This window comes from Ambystoma mexicanum, chromosome 6p (genome assembly GCF_040938575.1).
Source record: "Ambystoma mexicanum isolate Mex_15411 chromosome 6p, UKY_AmexF1_1, whole genome shotgun sequence".
In the NCBI taxonomy this organism is placed as follows: Eukaryota; Metazoa; Chordata; class Amphibia; order Caudata; family Ambystomatidae; genus Ambystoma; species Ambystoma mexicanum.
Window position 1 is genome coordinate 1,442,656,673 of NC_090935.1, and position 14,674 is coordinate 1,442,671,346.

Genomic DNA, 14,674 nt, shown 5'->3' on the forward strand with positions numbered 1-14,674 from the left:
TGTTTTATGAGGAAGGAGCAGAAGTATGGCTGCAACCCTCAAATGTATACATCATGGATGACACAGGTTTTCAACTAATTCTTCACGCAAATAATTTTTCATCAAATTCAAATAGCAACCAATATTTTTGTAAAAAAACATCTAGAAAACATCAATTTTAGTACATATATTGACACTCACAATCATGTACCCCACCTATCATACAATGAACCACAGCTCTCTCTTTTTCTACATCAATGCCTGGTATTGATACTCATTCCCGTCTAAAATACCTGTCTAAAAAACCTTTCTAATACCCTTTTTCAATACAAGTGTGACTATTCTGTGAATGCCACAGATAGTTTACAAAAAGTCGACATGTGTTTCGGTCGTTTGTCTCTGAAGAAACGGTGTAATTCCATTTCAGTGGTGAAGGAGTCTGCTTTGGTAACTGGTACATAGGAAAGACCCTTAGACAAAAGCTCTATTTCAGTGGTGGTCACCACATGTGATGACAAATTAATGATGGATATTGTCCGATTGTCTACTGGTGGAGCACACACAAACCTGAGAAATGTAGACTTGGCGCTGGTCCTCGACAGGATTGGGTGGGGGACGGAGGGGAGTTCATAGACTGCTGCGGAGGTCGACCTGTAAACTACGAGATTTGTGTTGGGCCTGGGAGTTAAATGATATATGGCAAACTAGGCACAAAGGTGGCTACACGGTCACTCCACGCGCGATTGGGATCATTTTCCGATTTCAGACATAATGGTGGACTGGGTGACTAAGGCCACAATACTGGCTGGCTGATAGAGGCAGGTTTGTCCAGGGGGAGGGGGTACAGTTATGGTGTTGGCATCTCCCCCTATTACTATTGTATAATTAATAAAGTAATGCAGCTTACCTTAATTTACAAGATATCAAAAATATGCGGGGTGTCTACATTGGGGATATATATATATATATATATATTCGCCCAAACAGCATGGTCTCCACAAAGATAAGATTTGAGGTGACAAGCTTACACTCGTTTCAGGCCTTGTTGTACTCTTGACAAACACAATGATGCGCTGAAGAAAAACGAGAACTGCTTTGTTTGCCACCCCACACATACTAGTTAACTCTCCTCACCTTTGGCTAAAACCCTTCAACAAAAGCACCTTCTGTTTCCTGCGCCATCTCATCTGGCTTATTTACACTACAATGATCTGCAAAACTATCTTTAAACAATCAAGGTAGTCTGCAGGATACTTCCATTTCCTTGCAATTTCTTACCTTTCCCCAATCTGTCTATCTTGTACACACTATTGCTTTTTAAAAAAAAAATCTTTTTTGTACATATAACTTTATTAGTTTCAACAATAACAAAACATTACAGTGGATCAACCGCCCAACCGCTCCCCCCTCATACTTTTGCAGTCTGTTACAAACCTAAGTTTTATTATTCCCATAACAAAAATACACCAAGTTGAAAGAATAGTAGTGGCTTAGCAATTCTACCCCTTCTCTCATATGACTCAGTAAAACATCTCTTTTCCACCACACTTGTAAACGCATATTTGCCTCACTGTGTCTTGGTGAAGTCCCCCCTCATCATTAATAGGTGGCTCCCCCCCAACCACATGTGTTTACCTCACTGCATTAACAGTTGCAGAACAACCATCTCAACCATCGTTCAGTCACATTCAGGGTGTCTCCCCTCCAGGGTCCCATGTAGTTGCGTTTGTGCAACCAGATAATGTTTATAAGGATCCTATGTCTTTGGATTTGCACAGGGGTGCACTATTAATTTCCATCTCATTGCAATAGAGAATGTCTTCTCTCCATCTTTCAACCACAGGACCACGAGGTCCACCCCGTACCATTGCCACTCTCCTCTTAGCTAAAAGCAGTAGCAGCCCGCCAGTCTTTTTACCTGGTATAAGATCTCTCTGGTATTACTCAGTAGGGTGGTCCCCGGCAGTGGCTCCACCCTCTCTAAGATCGCTCATTATCTGAAAACCTTGTTCCAAAATCGCCATACCGGAGGGCAACTCCAGCCCACATGTATGAAGTCTGCTGGTGCAGCGTCACACCGAGCACATTTATCTGAGGTGTCAGGGAAGAATATATGCAACATTGCAGGTGTATAATAGAACTGGTGTAGGTACTTGGAAGTGAATCAGCTTTAATCGACTATTAAGGGCCATCTTTGTCTGCGCACAACGATATCTCCACGTCTTCTCTGAAACAGTGCCCCTCCCCCCAAAGAGATCTCCCACTTCCTCCAGGAGGACTCTGCCCAACCCACCTGGGCGTCCTGTACCATGCTTAATAGAGTGTACACAATTCTACTGGTATCTACCCGTTTTATCATCCCATTCAATATAGGTGCCACCCCTGGTTCTTTGGGAAAATGTCGGGAACAAGTCCCTCAGGGATTGTCATAATCTAAAGTACAGAAACTGATCCAATGACAAGAGTGCCCCCTTGCTACGCATCTCCTCCACAGTTATAAACTGTCCATCTGGGAAAAGATCTGTATGAATCCCGATTCACTGGTCAAAGGTAAGCCCGGGACATGTCTGATCGGAAGTTTGGGAGAATAAACAACTTCTCCCTTCGCTTTCCCCTCAATTCAAACCCATGATCTAGTAGTCAACTCCATTATGTTCCCTGCCCTGAGCGACCTACCAGGAGCCGTTAACACAACCGCCCGCAGTGAATCTGGTACTGCGAGGGCCCTCTCTACCTCCACATGACTCCCATCAGTGCGGTCCCCAAATAAGCTAAAAATCCTGCTTGGGCTGCGTCATAGTAAGTTTCAAAATTAGGTAATGCCAATCCCCCCATCTAATGCCGCTGTCAATTGTTCCCAGGACACCTGTGCCTTTTTGCCTGCCCAGGATAAATCGCGAGACCTCAGTCTGTATCACACGGAAATATGCCCAAGGCAATAACAGGAGTACATTGAGAAACACAGAGAAACCTCAGCAGCAAAAACATCTTGACCAGCAAGATCCTTCCATACAGGCTAAGAGGCAGCCTCATCCACCCGTCCATCACTGTCCAAACATGTTCCAACACTTTTGCGTAGTATACGCTATATAGCTCTTCCGGGGATCGCGTGATTAAGTATCTGGTGTACACCATATGCCACTGGAATCCACAGCCATCAGTGAACTGTCCAGTACAGTGAGTGGGAAAAGCACTGATTTCGTAACTCTCAGTCCAGAGAAATCTCCGCAGCGTTGGACATTTACCATGATCGTTTCTAGGTTATTCCGCTGGTTTTTTGACATAGATTAACATGTCATTTGCATAAAGGGAAACCACCACCTTATGTCTATATAGTCGAATCCCCCTGTGGACACGTTTGTCCCAAAGTAGTTCTGCCAAGTGTTCAATCGCCAGAGTAAATAGTAGAGTTGAGAGGGTACATCCCTGTTGTGCACCTCTCACCAATGGAATATTCAAGGTCAGCTGGCCATTCCCTCTGATCCTCCCCACAAGAAGAGTGTAGAGTAATGAAGTCATAGATATAAACTCCTCCCCCATCCTCTGTAATACCGTAAAGAGAAAGGGCCATCCAATAATGAAACCAGAACAGACTCATCCTGTTGAGCCACAGACATTAGGCCAAACATCTGTCGTAACCCAAAGGTCTACTAGCCCTGGAAAGTATGACCTTGTAGATAATTGAAGGGACTGCAAGAGGCTACACATTCCACGTGACCACGATTCTTTTTCTGAAAACGATACATAGCATATTACTCGTGCTATGGTTGGGCAGGTAGTTTCTTGTACTATTTTATCTCACACAATGAATCGTCCATTCTCCTGTGTTATTATCTTAATCAGTATTAAATAACGGAATTATATTGAATGCTGGAAATTTAAACAGTAAGCCTTCACGGATGCAGCCTTTAAGTCAACAGTTATTTACCCCTGGTAACGTTCCTTCGACTGTTCCTCCCACGTTTTCTTCATTTTATGATATGACATCTTCCAGCTTAAAAAAAATATATTTTCAGGAGAGGTTGCTGTGCATCGATGCAGTCGACTCAATGTCCCTCAAGGTCTTCCATCCCAGAGTCAACGTCATCATCAGTATTGTCAGGTTCCCATTCAGTATCTTAGCTAAAAGGAGGCTCAGAGCATGAAACAAGTGTAGTGGCAAAAGGTAGATGTTAAGTTTCTATAAATTAGCTTAGTAGGGTTGTGTGGGCAGTAGTCTGTTATATTCCTTAACTATACCATCAGGCAGCAGGAATTGTCCCTATACAAGATGGTGGCTCTATTGAACAGCAATGATTGGTCCTGTGATCATTGTGAGGTAGTCTGGAATCTCTGCAAAGGTTCTAAACTGCCTTTCATTCAAGTCAAGCTCAAGGAAGGTCACAGCTACATGAGGCCCCTGAGAAAATATAAAGAAGCTGAAGTTTAACTGAAGTTTGGAACCTGTTGTACTGCCAGAGAGATCCGGAGAATGAAACATTCAGATAAGTGACTGCAGAAACTAGAACAAGAAATGCAATGTATTGGAATTACACTTAATGGAAATATGATTTCCTTGTCTCCTATAAGGAACTTTTAATGAAATGTTCTGAGAGGTTCAAGACTGTTACAAGTTGCAGTTAAAAGTTTTCTTAGCAAATTTTGAACATTATAAAAGTTGAAGTTAATTGCCTTGGTAAACGCGAGGCGGCCTTTGTGCGCAAGTTACTTCCGGTATTATAGTGGCCTACGTGTTGTGGAAGTTATGGGCGCGCGATCGGCATTGAAAAGCGAGCGCGTTGAGCTTTTCATTTGCTCCCGCTTTAGAGTAAAGGACCTTTCAGCAGGGCTCAATGTTGTTGCATATGAGGAAGAAAGACTGCAGTGAGTTGGCCGAAGACTCCTGGTAAACTGCACAGCACAGACCGGTGAGGGAGAGTTGGAAGCGCGGGATAGCAGACATTGAAACAGTGCACATTCCAAAAATATGTGATGTGAAACACAGGACATTAAATGCGCTGCATGACTAGTAGATCATTTCTTATCAGCACAGGAGTAAGTAAGTGAAGGTCACTAGAAACTAGTGACTTTACATACACAGGTAATCGGGGGGGTGGAGTATTTAATAAATGAAAGATAGAAAATGTCTAACCATTAGATGGATCTATTGCAGGTTTCCTGAAATCAGAGGTTCTGGAGTTGGAGGCTTTCGTCGGAGACCTGATCTTCGTTATTTTATCCCCTTCCCCTTTCCCCCCCAGGTCAGTCAGCTCAGTAATAAGTAAAAGACTGCTGGAAGGACCGGACTAAGGAGTCTGGAGGACTCGTCTGCTACTGCAGGATTCTGCGCTGGGACTGGATGGCTTTAGTTCCGTTTTTATGCCTTCCTCATGCAGAATTACTAGCCTCAGTGAGTCCTAGACGTACTAGTCTCTAAAAGAGCATTAAGAGTAATGCCTGGAAATTCTACAGCGGGGTAGGTTGGGAGGGGCGATGAGGAATATGTGAGAGGGACATTCAGTCAAAAGAACGTTACCAGGGGTAATTAAATTGTTCTTCGAATGGATTGTGCCTACCACATATTCCTCATTTTATGATAGACTCCCAAAGCAGTGTTAGGTTTTGGAGGAGGGAGAATTAATTTTCAGTTTCCAGATGTGTCATGGATCGAGTTAAGACTGCTTTTCCAAGTCCTCCTTCCTGGCTAGAGGATGAATCCAAACAGTAATGCTTTGTTAAAGTGTGGATGGTAGACCAAGTGGCTGCTGCACAAATGTCTCATCAGCACCCCTCTTTGAAGAGTGGAAGATGTCTCTTTCCTGGCCAATCTGTACCACTCTGAAATAGCCAGAATTATCCATCTGGACAGAGTTTATTTAGTAACCGAAAGTACCAGTTTATGTTCAGTGTACCCAATGAAAAGTGGGTCATGTTGGCTTATCTTTGTCATCCGAGAAATGTAAACGCTCAAAGCCCTTCTGGGATCAAGCCTATGTAGCCTTTCCTCTTCCTTGACAGAACGAGGAGGCGGCTAGAAAGTTGGAAGCACAATTTTCTGGGCTAAATTGAAATCTGACAATTTATGGCAAAAATGAAGAAGGTTTAAACCTAAGGACTACCTTATCTTTGTAAAAAATGGTAAATGAAGGCTTAGTAGCAAGGGCCTGCAACTCACTCACCCCGTCGGCTGATGTTAACGCAACTAACATAAGGGTTTTAAATGTTTGCAGTCTTAATGGACATGAGTGGAGTGGCTCAAAAGGAGCACACATCAGAAACGTTAATACCAGATTAAACCCACCCACAGTTACTCGTCTAAAAGATAACCCCAGCTAGCAAAAGGGGGCGACCTCCCAAACCCACGAGGAGGAACAACCCACGTATTAACATGGTGCCAGGCAGTGCGAACACTAACGCGAGTAGTCCAGTAGCCTGAGAAGTGGTAGCAGGCATCGAGATAGACAGCACAAAGAGATGGAAAGGTCTGGCGTAGGCACAGGAGAAACAAAGGAAGAGATGTGGCTGTAAGGCCCAATGTAGGAAGAACTGGTGGGGGGTCAAGCACAAGGGGCAGGCAGCAAGGAAAAATCTCAGTCAGAGCTGAGTGGAGTCTGAGAAGGCCAAAGCCCCACAGGAGGGGAAAGGCGGCAGGATCAGGCAAGCAGGAGACAGGTGCTTCCAGCCAAGACAGCATCACCTCCATGGAGCAGGAGGATGTGTGATGCACCTGGTGGAGCTCCTGTGTTCTTTTTGACCCAAATGTGCCTGAAAATTAAGGTTCACACCATGCACAGAACCGTGCCACTGCTCCCAGGCAAGCAAACCTGTTGCGTGACACCTTACCCATGTACAGGGAACACAGCACTGCTGTGTACTGCATCTGCCAGTGGACCTGCCACGGAGGAAAGACAGCACCACAGGCAAGACAGCATTGGGACACGGTCGCACCACCGGACTATGCTACACAACCAGTGCTTCTTACATCGTAGGTTCTTTGCGTTTACCGTTTCTTTGTGCATTTTTCTAGATCTCTGCAAAAATACTGAGCATGCCCTTTACCCATTTGTCTGTTTCTTTGAATTCACATGTCACTGCAAGTTCACTTTACGTCGTAACATTTAATTTGCCTCCCAGCCTTTTAAACAGTTGCACAATGGATTCTTGGATCACAACCACGCGGTTGTCTTTCAGTGAAATATACACAGAAAGTACTTCAGAGTCTGCCCCTTCATGCCCAGGTTGTTTATTAGCATTGCTCTGTTCCTTGCCGCTGAAAAGTGTCCATCTAATGCTGCAATATAAATGACAAACATTTCTTTCCATTGAATCTATGAATTTGGTGGCTTCCCTGGACTTGAAATGAAAAGAGTGGCGCACTTGTGCATGGCATGCTTGATTCTTTCCGTACACAGTCTTTGGTATCTGCATGATGTTCTTTCCCTTGGAAGGTTTGTCCTTTTTGGTGCTTTAATGCAGCCGAGTATATAATCCTCATCCCCGCTGTGTGTGGTAAATTCACAAAATCACAAACAAATACGAAAATGTGCTAGTAAGTATATCTTTCAGTTTGCATAAATGCACAGAGCTGCAATTATGGGAATTCCAGCACAACTCAAACCATACTCCTTAAACAACCTTGCTTCTTGTCTAAAGATGGCACCAAACCCCAGCTTTCTGACCTGCACGTCTGTTTCTTGGGGCTGGCAGAGGGGGCGGATGCCCCGGGAGCAGAACTTAAGCAGCTCTGGGGTAGGAGGGCACAGAAAGGGGCCCACCCAGCTTGCACCAGTAATAGTTAAGCATTCCTTGGTTTCAAATAAAGGAATGCATATTCCAAACGCAGCCTCTGAGATGCTCTTGAGACGCACACCCTCTGCCCACCCTCTCCAGCTTTATGTTGACAGAGCCTTTAAAGTGGGGGCAATTTATAAGTGATGGCTCATTAAATAAATATGTTTTTACACAACAGTGATAAGAACTGAACATGGGGCATTTTTGTTCTGAAGGTCAGCACAAAGCATCAGTTAGCTGACCAAATCTACACATTCTTTGAAGAGAATTAAATTGACACACAGAAACGGTTTTAAACTATGTTCTTTATTTTCATGTCTGACACGCCACTGCTTTGGGACATGGACTAATGCATCCACTCGGCATAAAAAAGAAACTTTCATTTTCTTAATATGCCAACCACTGCCAGATGGCTCCTCATTGTGACTTGGCACCTTGATTAGAAAATCGGGGTACATTGTGTCACTGTGCAGACCGTAGTACATGGCAAATCAATGCAGTGATATGTGTGCAGCAATTAAGTCACCATGGCGCCTAAGTGCCGCTTCTCCATGTAACAGCACATATTACTGTTTTTGTCTGATTTTGTCCATGTCCATACAATAGCACACTGGAATGGTTTGTGTATGTAGCGTGGCATACTGTCCCCACACTTAAGTAATGAAAGAAGTTGCCTCAAATTGTACATCCACTAGGTCAAACACCCTTTCTACACTGCCACACCATGATTTTCACTAGCTGCAGGCCAGCACTAATAAGAGATGCTAATATTAGCTCTGTAAGATAAAGCGTGGGCATGCTCTTTTTGGCAGAAATAATGTATGTGCAACGTTGAGGAGGTTCTGGCTGGGGAATTGTGGTCCCTACACCACATATCAGAAGCCGGTTTTGTATTAAACACTTCAACTTATTACTGGTCAGGCTAACGTTTCTAAGTACTACACTCCTTTCTGTACATGCTCCCTCTTTATTGGGTGTCTCTTGTAGGGTATCCGTTCCGGTCTATAGATTTTATTCCCTAAAGATGTTTCTGTATTGGGGACTGGGCATGCTGAGCCCAGCACCTCATCTAAACTACCCCAGAAACAAGAAGCAAAAATGCCCTTATACCCCATTTGAGTGGTTGATGTTGCAGCCATTTTATCCTCACATCCAAATGTTTTAATGAGCATGTATGGTGCATGGTTACAAACATTTTAATGTTAGGGTGAGTGCTGTGAGCAACAAGCCTTTTGTCTTATGCATTTACCGATTCACACATACAACCAGTGCTCCAGATTAATTGGAAGAGGGAGTATTTTACTTTTTTTAGGGAATACAAATGTAAGCCCAATTTGAGTATTTTATAAGAGTAAAAATAGGTTAGTAACTGGAAAACTGAAATGTTTTTGAATGATTATTTATTTGCACTCAAGTTATTCATGCACATTAAAAGAAACAGGTTTACTTCTTCCAATGAAGCAGGTATTGTAATACTTTCTTCCTGTGGTACTATGCGTAGTATTGGGCCAAACATATCCATGGAGTGGTGTGGGTGAAAGGAGGGGCACAAGGTTGAGAATATGTTTAATGCCCATTTTAATTTTTTGGGAGTATTTGCTATTTTTAAAAGGAGTAGAAGTGGCAGATACACCACTTATCTGTTGGGCTGCATACAACCCTTTTATCACACACTTATTTAATCAAATATAGAAATACCTGATCATTGTTATATTCCCAAAATGCTCGGTGATGTAATGTAAATCAGACAGTAACACTCTATTTGTCCCTTTTCCTGTATGCTAGATTTTTTTTGAGAGAGAGTACAATAGGAGTGTGCCAGACTGTCCACCTTGGAATGATAACCTGTCAGAAAATGATTCATATGGTTAGTCGAGTGTTACCCCTTGTGAAATATGGTGGTTGAACAGAACGCCTGCAATACGGCCGGCGGTCAGTTGGCCCTCAGAAAGTGGCACGCTGGTCACATTAAAGTGTGCCAGTATGGGCAGTTTGAAACTGTATTTAGGCAAGAACCATTTACTGTGTTTTCACATTAGATTTCCTCTGAAGTTCTTGAATAACAATGTAATGAAACCAGCTTAATTTGCTTAGCAACGATTCATTGATATGGAGGACGATTTTGCTGTGTAGTTTTGGAGTGACCAGTGCCAGTCAGGGGTGTGCATTGTAGGGTTTTGCCTCAGGGCACCAAGTTGGCTAGAAACTGCCCTGCCCTCCTGCATATGCAAAATCCCAGAGAAAATGCTGGTGCAAGGAGAAAGACTCGCCACCACAAACTACTCCTTGAGGCGAATTGCGTCACGTAAAGCGTAATGAATACATTTTACTGACCTATTGTAACATCTCCCTTGATTTCACTTTCTACACAGACAACAGCTCCAGGTGCAATCTTCACACTGCAAGGTAAATAAATAGCTTTAGAACATATAGATTAAGACTAGCAAAACGGCAGCAACGATCAACAATAATGTAATAATATAAAAAAAACTAACACCAACACCTTTTGTGAATTCTTGGCCATTTAAGTTAGAAAACTCATGATGATTGTGATCTCAGTATGCACTTTATAAAAATACATTCATATGGACACACAATACTGGGAGAGGGGCTGACATTTCAGGGATCTAGTTAGCTCCTGGCTTTAGCCTAGAACATCCTAGTTAGCGCGATACCAACAGCTATCAGGAATTAATGTGGACTCCCGATAGCCAGGAGGCGAGTTTAGCTCCCGCTCAGTGAATCTTTATTTTGATGCTTATGAGAGTGCCTGGTCCTGAGACTTTTCACCATGTATGTGACAGAAGGGAAAGGCCAATCATGAAGGGTCCCTGGTCAGCTATAGCTCATATATACAAATGGATATGACCCTTCCCTAAACGCACATTGCCACACACTGGAACTAGGACAGGCTGTGTGGACACAATGACGGCCCTACAAACGGAAGCCCAAACCAAAAGCCCTGTAACACCACCGATGGCCAGTATCTGCACAGTGTGAAGGTGGTAGCACATGCTTGTCTGAATGGAACACTGGTGGGTTCAAATTCTGGGGCTGCATCAGAAGTGCGGCTTGGAAATGAAGACCCCGCCTTGCATCAGCTGTGTGGCCCTGGGAAACGAGGCAGCCCGAGGGAGAAGCCAGGCCACCCCAGGGCCAGACAGGGCAAGCTGTGAAGATCTGCAACCCCGGGCGTATCAGTGGTGTGGTCCGGCAAGGTGGACTGTGCTCGAGTCACCGGTGGCCCTTGTGCACGGGGAGCATCCTGGCGTGGGCAAGCAGTCAGGTGAGCAAAGACAGGCATCAGAAACTGGAGCATAGGAGTGCAGTGTGCCCACCCTTAGCACTACACAGTGGAGGGTGGTCCGAGTCCCATTGCAGCACTTTCTGAAGGGGACCGAACTCCCTGGCTCTCGAGCCAGGGGCAGTGATGTAAACAGCTGAAGAGCGCAGGGAGGATGGATGTGCAGGCCCCTTAGTCCAGGACAGGAACAGGAACATAAAGGTACTGTGCCTTGTGGGGTTAAGAGCAGGACAGACCCCAGAAGGGACCGGAGACCCCCTGCATTGGTGGTAGACACTGATGTCTGCAGCAGCCATGTGTACATAGTTTTACACATGTATGTACTTTTTTCTTTATTCAATTATTGTTATGGTTTAAAGGCACAGAAATGGATAGGTAGAGGTCCTGGGCCTGGTCCTAGTACTAACGATTATAGTAGTGCTCACTGAGCTAGTCTTGTTAGAGGGATTGGGATGTAGGAGAGGTGGCCTGCTAAAGGTCATCTATGTAGTGGGGTCACCACCCAAGGGGCTACCTCCTGCATTTCTGAATAAATTGGTGGCAATGGACAGTGCAGTAGGAAGGGGGCTGCTCTGAATGCCTATCCCATGGAGTCCTCGCGATATCCCGTTGGGAGTAAGCTGAGCAGGACCCTGGATGAGGGGTTAGTCATGTTAAGGATAAAGGCTCATGTATGTAGACGGTTCCAGTACATTTTATAGTTTAGTTTATTTATAGAGCGCACCAAGCCCTTGGGCAACTAGGCGCTTATCTTACATGTTGCAAAATACAGACAATTATGAAGATACACAATATGCAGGAAATATACAATATACATACAAGAAATATACAATAAAAGGTCAGTGAATGGAGCGCATTAGGATATATACATTAGCATCGGAGTGGGGGAAGGGTTCAAGCAATCGGATGGCCGTCATGCTCGTAGAGCCAGGCTTTGGTCTTATTCCTAAATGTATGATAAGACAGTTCTTCCCTGATGGAGAGGGGGAGAGCATTCCATTTTATGGCCGCTAAGAACGGGACTGTCTCTGCCTGAATCTAGGTATAATGACACAGTGCCTCATAGTGGGTCTAATGGGTCTTGATGATGTGTGGCGAGAGAGAGTGTTGGCCAAGTAGATGGGGGCTTGTGAGTAAGCGACAGGGTTTTGTAGGCTATTCTTTGGTTGATTTTGAGCCATTTTAGCCAGAGTCTGGTGATTCTTGGGAATATATAGGGCTGCTCGAATGGCATTTTGCAGGACCTGCATTTTGTTGTGGTTATGTTGAGATGTGCCGAGGTAAAGTGCATTGCAGTAATCTAACTTAGAGAGTACTAGGGCTCTAGATAGTGTAATGCAGTTAGCTGGAGAGAGATACGGTCTGCAAGCTGTAATGAGCTTCCAGGTGTAGGCGGATGAGGAAGCTAAGGCATTAGTTTGTCTAGTTAGTGTTAATGCTGAATCTATATAAATCCCTAGTGTTTTCACCACCTTGGCGACTTCAAGTTGCCATCATCGTTGAAGGAAGAGAATGAAGCATTCAGGTTATTCAGGTTTGCTGGTGAGCTCAGAAGGAGCAGCTCTGTCTTGTCATCATTAAGACAGAGTCCATGATTCGCCATCCAGGATTGTATGATGGTGTAAATGTTATTGAGAGTCTCTCTGTCTACAATGTAGTCGCCGGTAATGGGGATGAGTATCTGTGTGTCATCAGCATAGGTTCGTGTAGCTGACACCCAGATAATCAAGCCCATCAAAAAAGGATCTTGGTGAATACATTCTAGAGAGTGGGGGACACGCAAGAGCCTTGAGGCACCCAGCAAGTGACGGGGGTTGGTGAAGCAGAAGCAGACTGTGCAAAGACCCTCCTAGATCTGTTATTAAGGAAGGACTTAATCCACGCATTGGCTTGGTCTGAGAAGTTTGCAGTTGCAGACAAATGTTTGCATAAGATTTCATGGTCTACCAAATCAAAAGCTGCTGATGGGTCGAGTAAGAGGAGCAAAGCTAGTTTGCCTTTGTCTTTCAGTGTCTGGATTTGGGTTTTAAGGTCGATGAGGGCAGTTTCCGTTCCATGTCTAGGTCTGAAGCCGGATTGTCTCAGACCTAGAAGGTTGTTAGTTTCCAAGTATTGTTGTATCTGCAGATAAGCAGCGCAGTCAAGTATTTGTAGAAGAAATGGGACTGTCATAATGGGTCTATAGTTGGCCGGGTTGTTTGGGTCGAGAGACGTTTTTTTTAGCAGCAGGAGAACCCATGCATCTTTCAGGTTGTTAGGTACTGTGCTAGATTTGAATGAGGCGTTGATAACAGATATAATGAATGAGGGAGGCAGGACATGCATCACCTTGACAGTTAGGTTTAAGATTCTGAATGATAGTTTCAACCTCTTTGATAGATAGTGGGGAAAAGTTAAATTGGGGTTGTGAACTCTTGATGACTGAGTTCGAAGTGGAGTCACTGTTCGAGGTGAGGGATTTCTTCATTATTATTTTATTTTGTAGCATAAAGATTTTATCTTGGAGTGCGTTTTGTATATTAGTACACCATTGGGTGTCTTTAATGCATGTGTCTGGAGGTTGAGCAGGCCATTTCTAGCTCCTTCGGTATATTGAAAAGTTCCTTAGTGTTGGACTCTGCTTTGGAAATACGGTCATTAAAGTTGTCTTTCTTAGCTTGGATTATGGCTATTTTGTAGTTAAAGGAGGCTGCGGCAAAATTGGCTTTGTTTACTGCAGTGGGCGTGTTTTTCCATAGTGACTCAGACGTTCTTTTGATTTTCCTAAGTGACTTGAAATGGGCAGTGTACCAGGTATTGAGGTGGGTGCGTGGTTTGGATTTACGTAGTTTCACGGGCGCTAGTGTATTGATCGCTTTGAGAATGGTGTGATTGTATAAAACCGACTAGAACTGTCGGGTCTGAAGATGATGTGGTAGGGTTGGTGATGGGCTGTAGTAGTGGGATGAGTTTGTCAAGGGCTAGATTACGTTTGTTCCTAGTAATCGTGGCTGGTGCTCGAGTCATTTGTGTGGTAGCTGAAACGGTTTCATTAATGTTGAACCGGATGAGATGATGGTCGGTCCACGCGCAGGGGGTGTTAGAGAAGGTCTTCATTTTACAATTAAGGTCAGCTATCCAAATCGAGGATTCAGCCTTTATTGTGAGTGGGAGTCGAGATACGGTGGGAAAACCCTAATTCGGAGAAGGTGTCCTTCACGGCGCAGGCTTTTTGATCTTTAGGGTCGTGTAGACCTAGACTGAGATCGCCCAGGATGAGGAATTGCGATTTATTCTTGGTATTAGATGATAAGTGTGAAATGGCATTTTCAAATGAGGTAATTGGACCTGGTGGGCGATAAAGGAGATGCAAAGTAATGGTGGCGGTAGGAGATGTGGATAGTTTGACGTATAAGAGTTCAGCTGAAGGCATGGGAAGATTAGTCATTTTTCTCAAGCCCATTGATGTTTTGTGTATGACTGCCAAGCCTCCTTTTTTAGAAATGCTGGCATCCCGGTCTTTGCGGATAATTGAGTAATTATCAGGTATGGCAAGGGCAAGTGAGGGGCCTGAGGCTGAATGCAATCAGGTTTCTGTGATTGCGAAAAAGTCAAGGTCGTGTGAGGTTATGATATCTGCAA

At 44.2% G+C, this 14,674-nt stretch overlaps 1 protein-coding gene across 3 annotated transcripts in view; it reads right to left on the bottom strand.

The window, feature by feature from the left end:
* Window positions 1–14,674, bottom strand: part of DCTN6 (dynactin subunit 6) — a 428,454-nt gene that overhangs the window by 250,401 nt on the left and 163,379 nt on the right. For all 3 annotated transcript variants that reach the window (XM_069626176.1, XM_069626175.1, XM_069626174.1), the window contains one exon: window positions 10,084–10,148. In XM_069626176.1, the coding sequence (XP_069482277.1) occupies window positions 10,084–10,148 (65 nt within the window). The remainder of the gene's footprint in view (window positions 1–10,083; window positions 10,149–14,674) is intronic.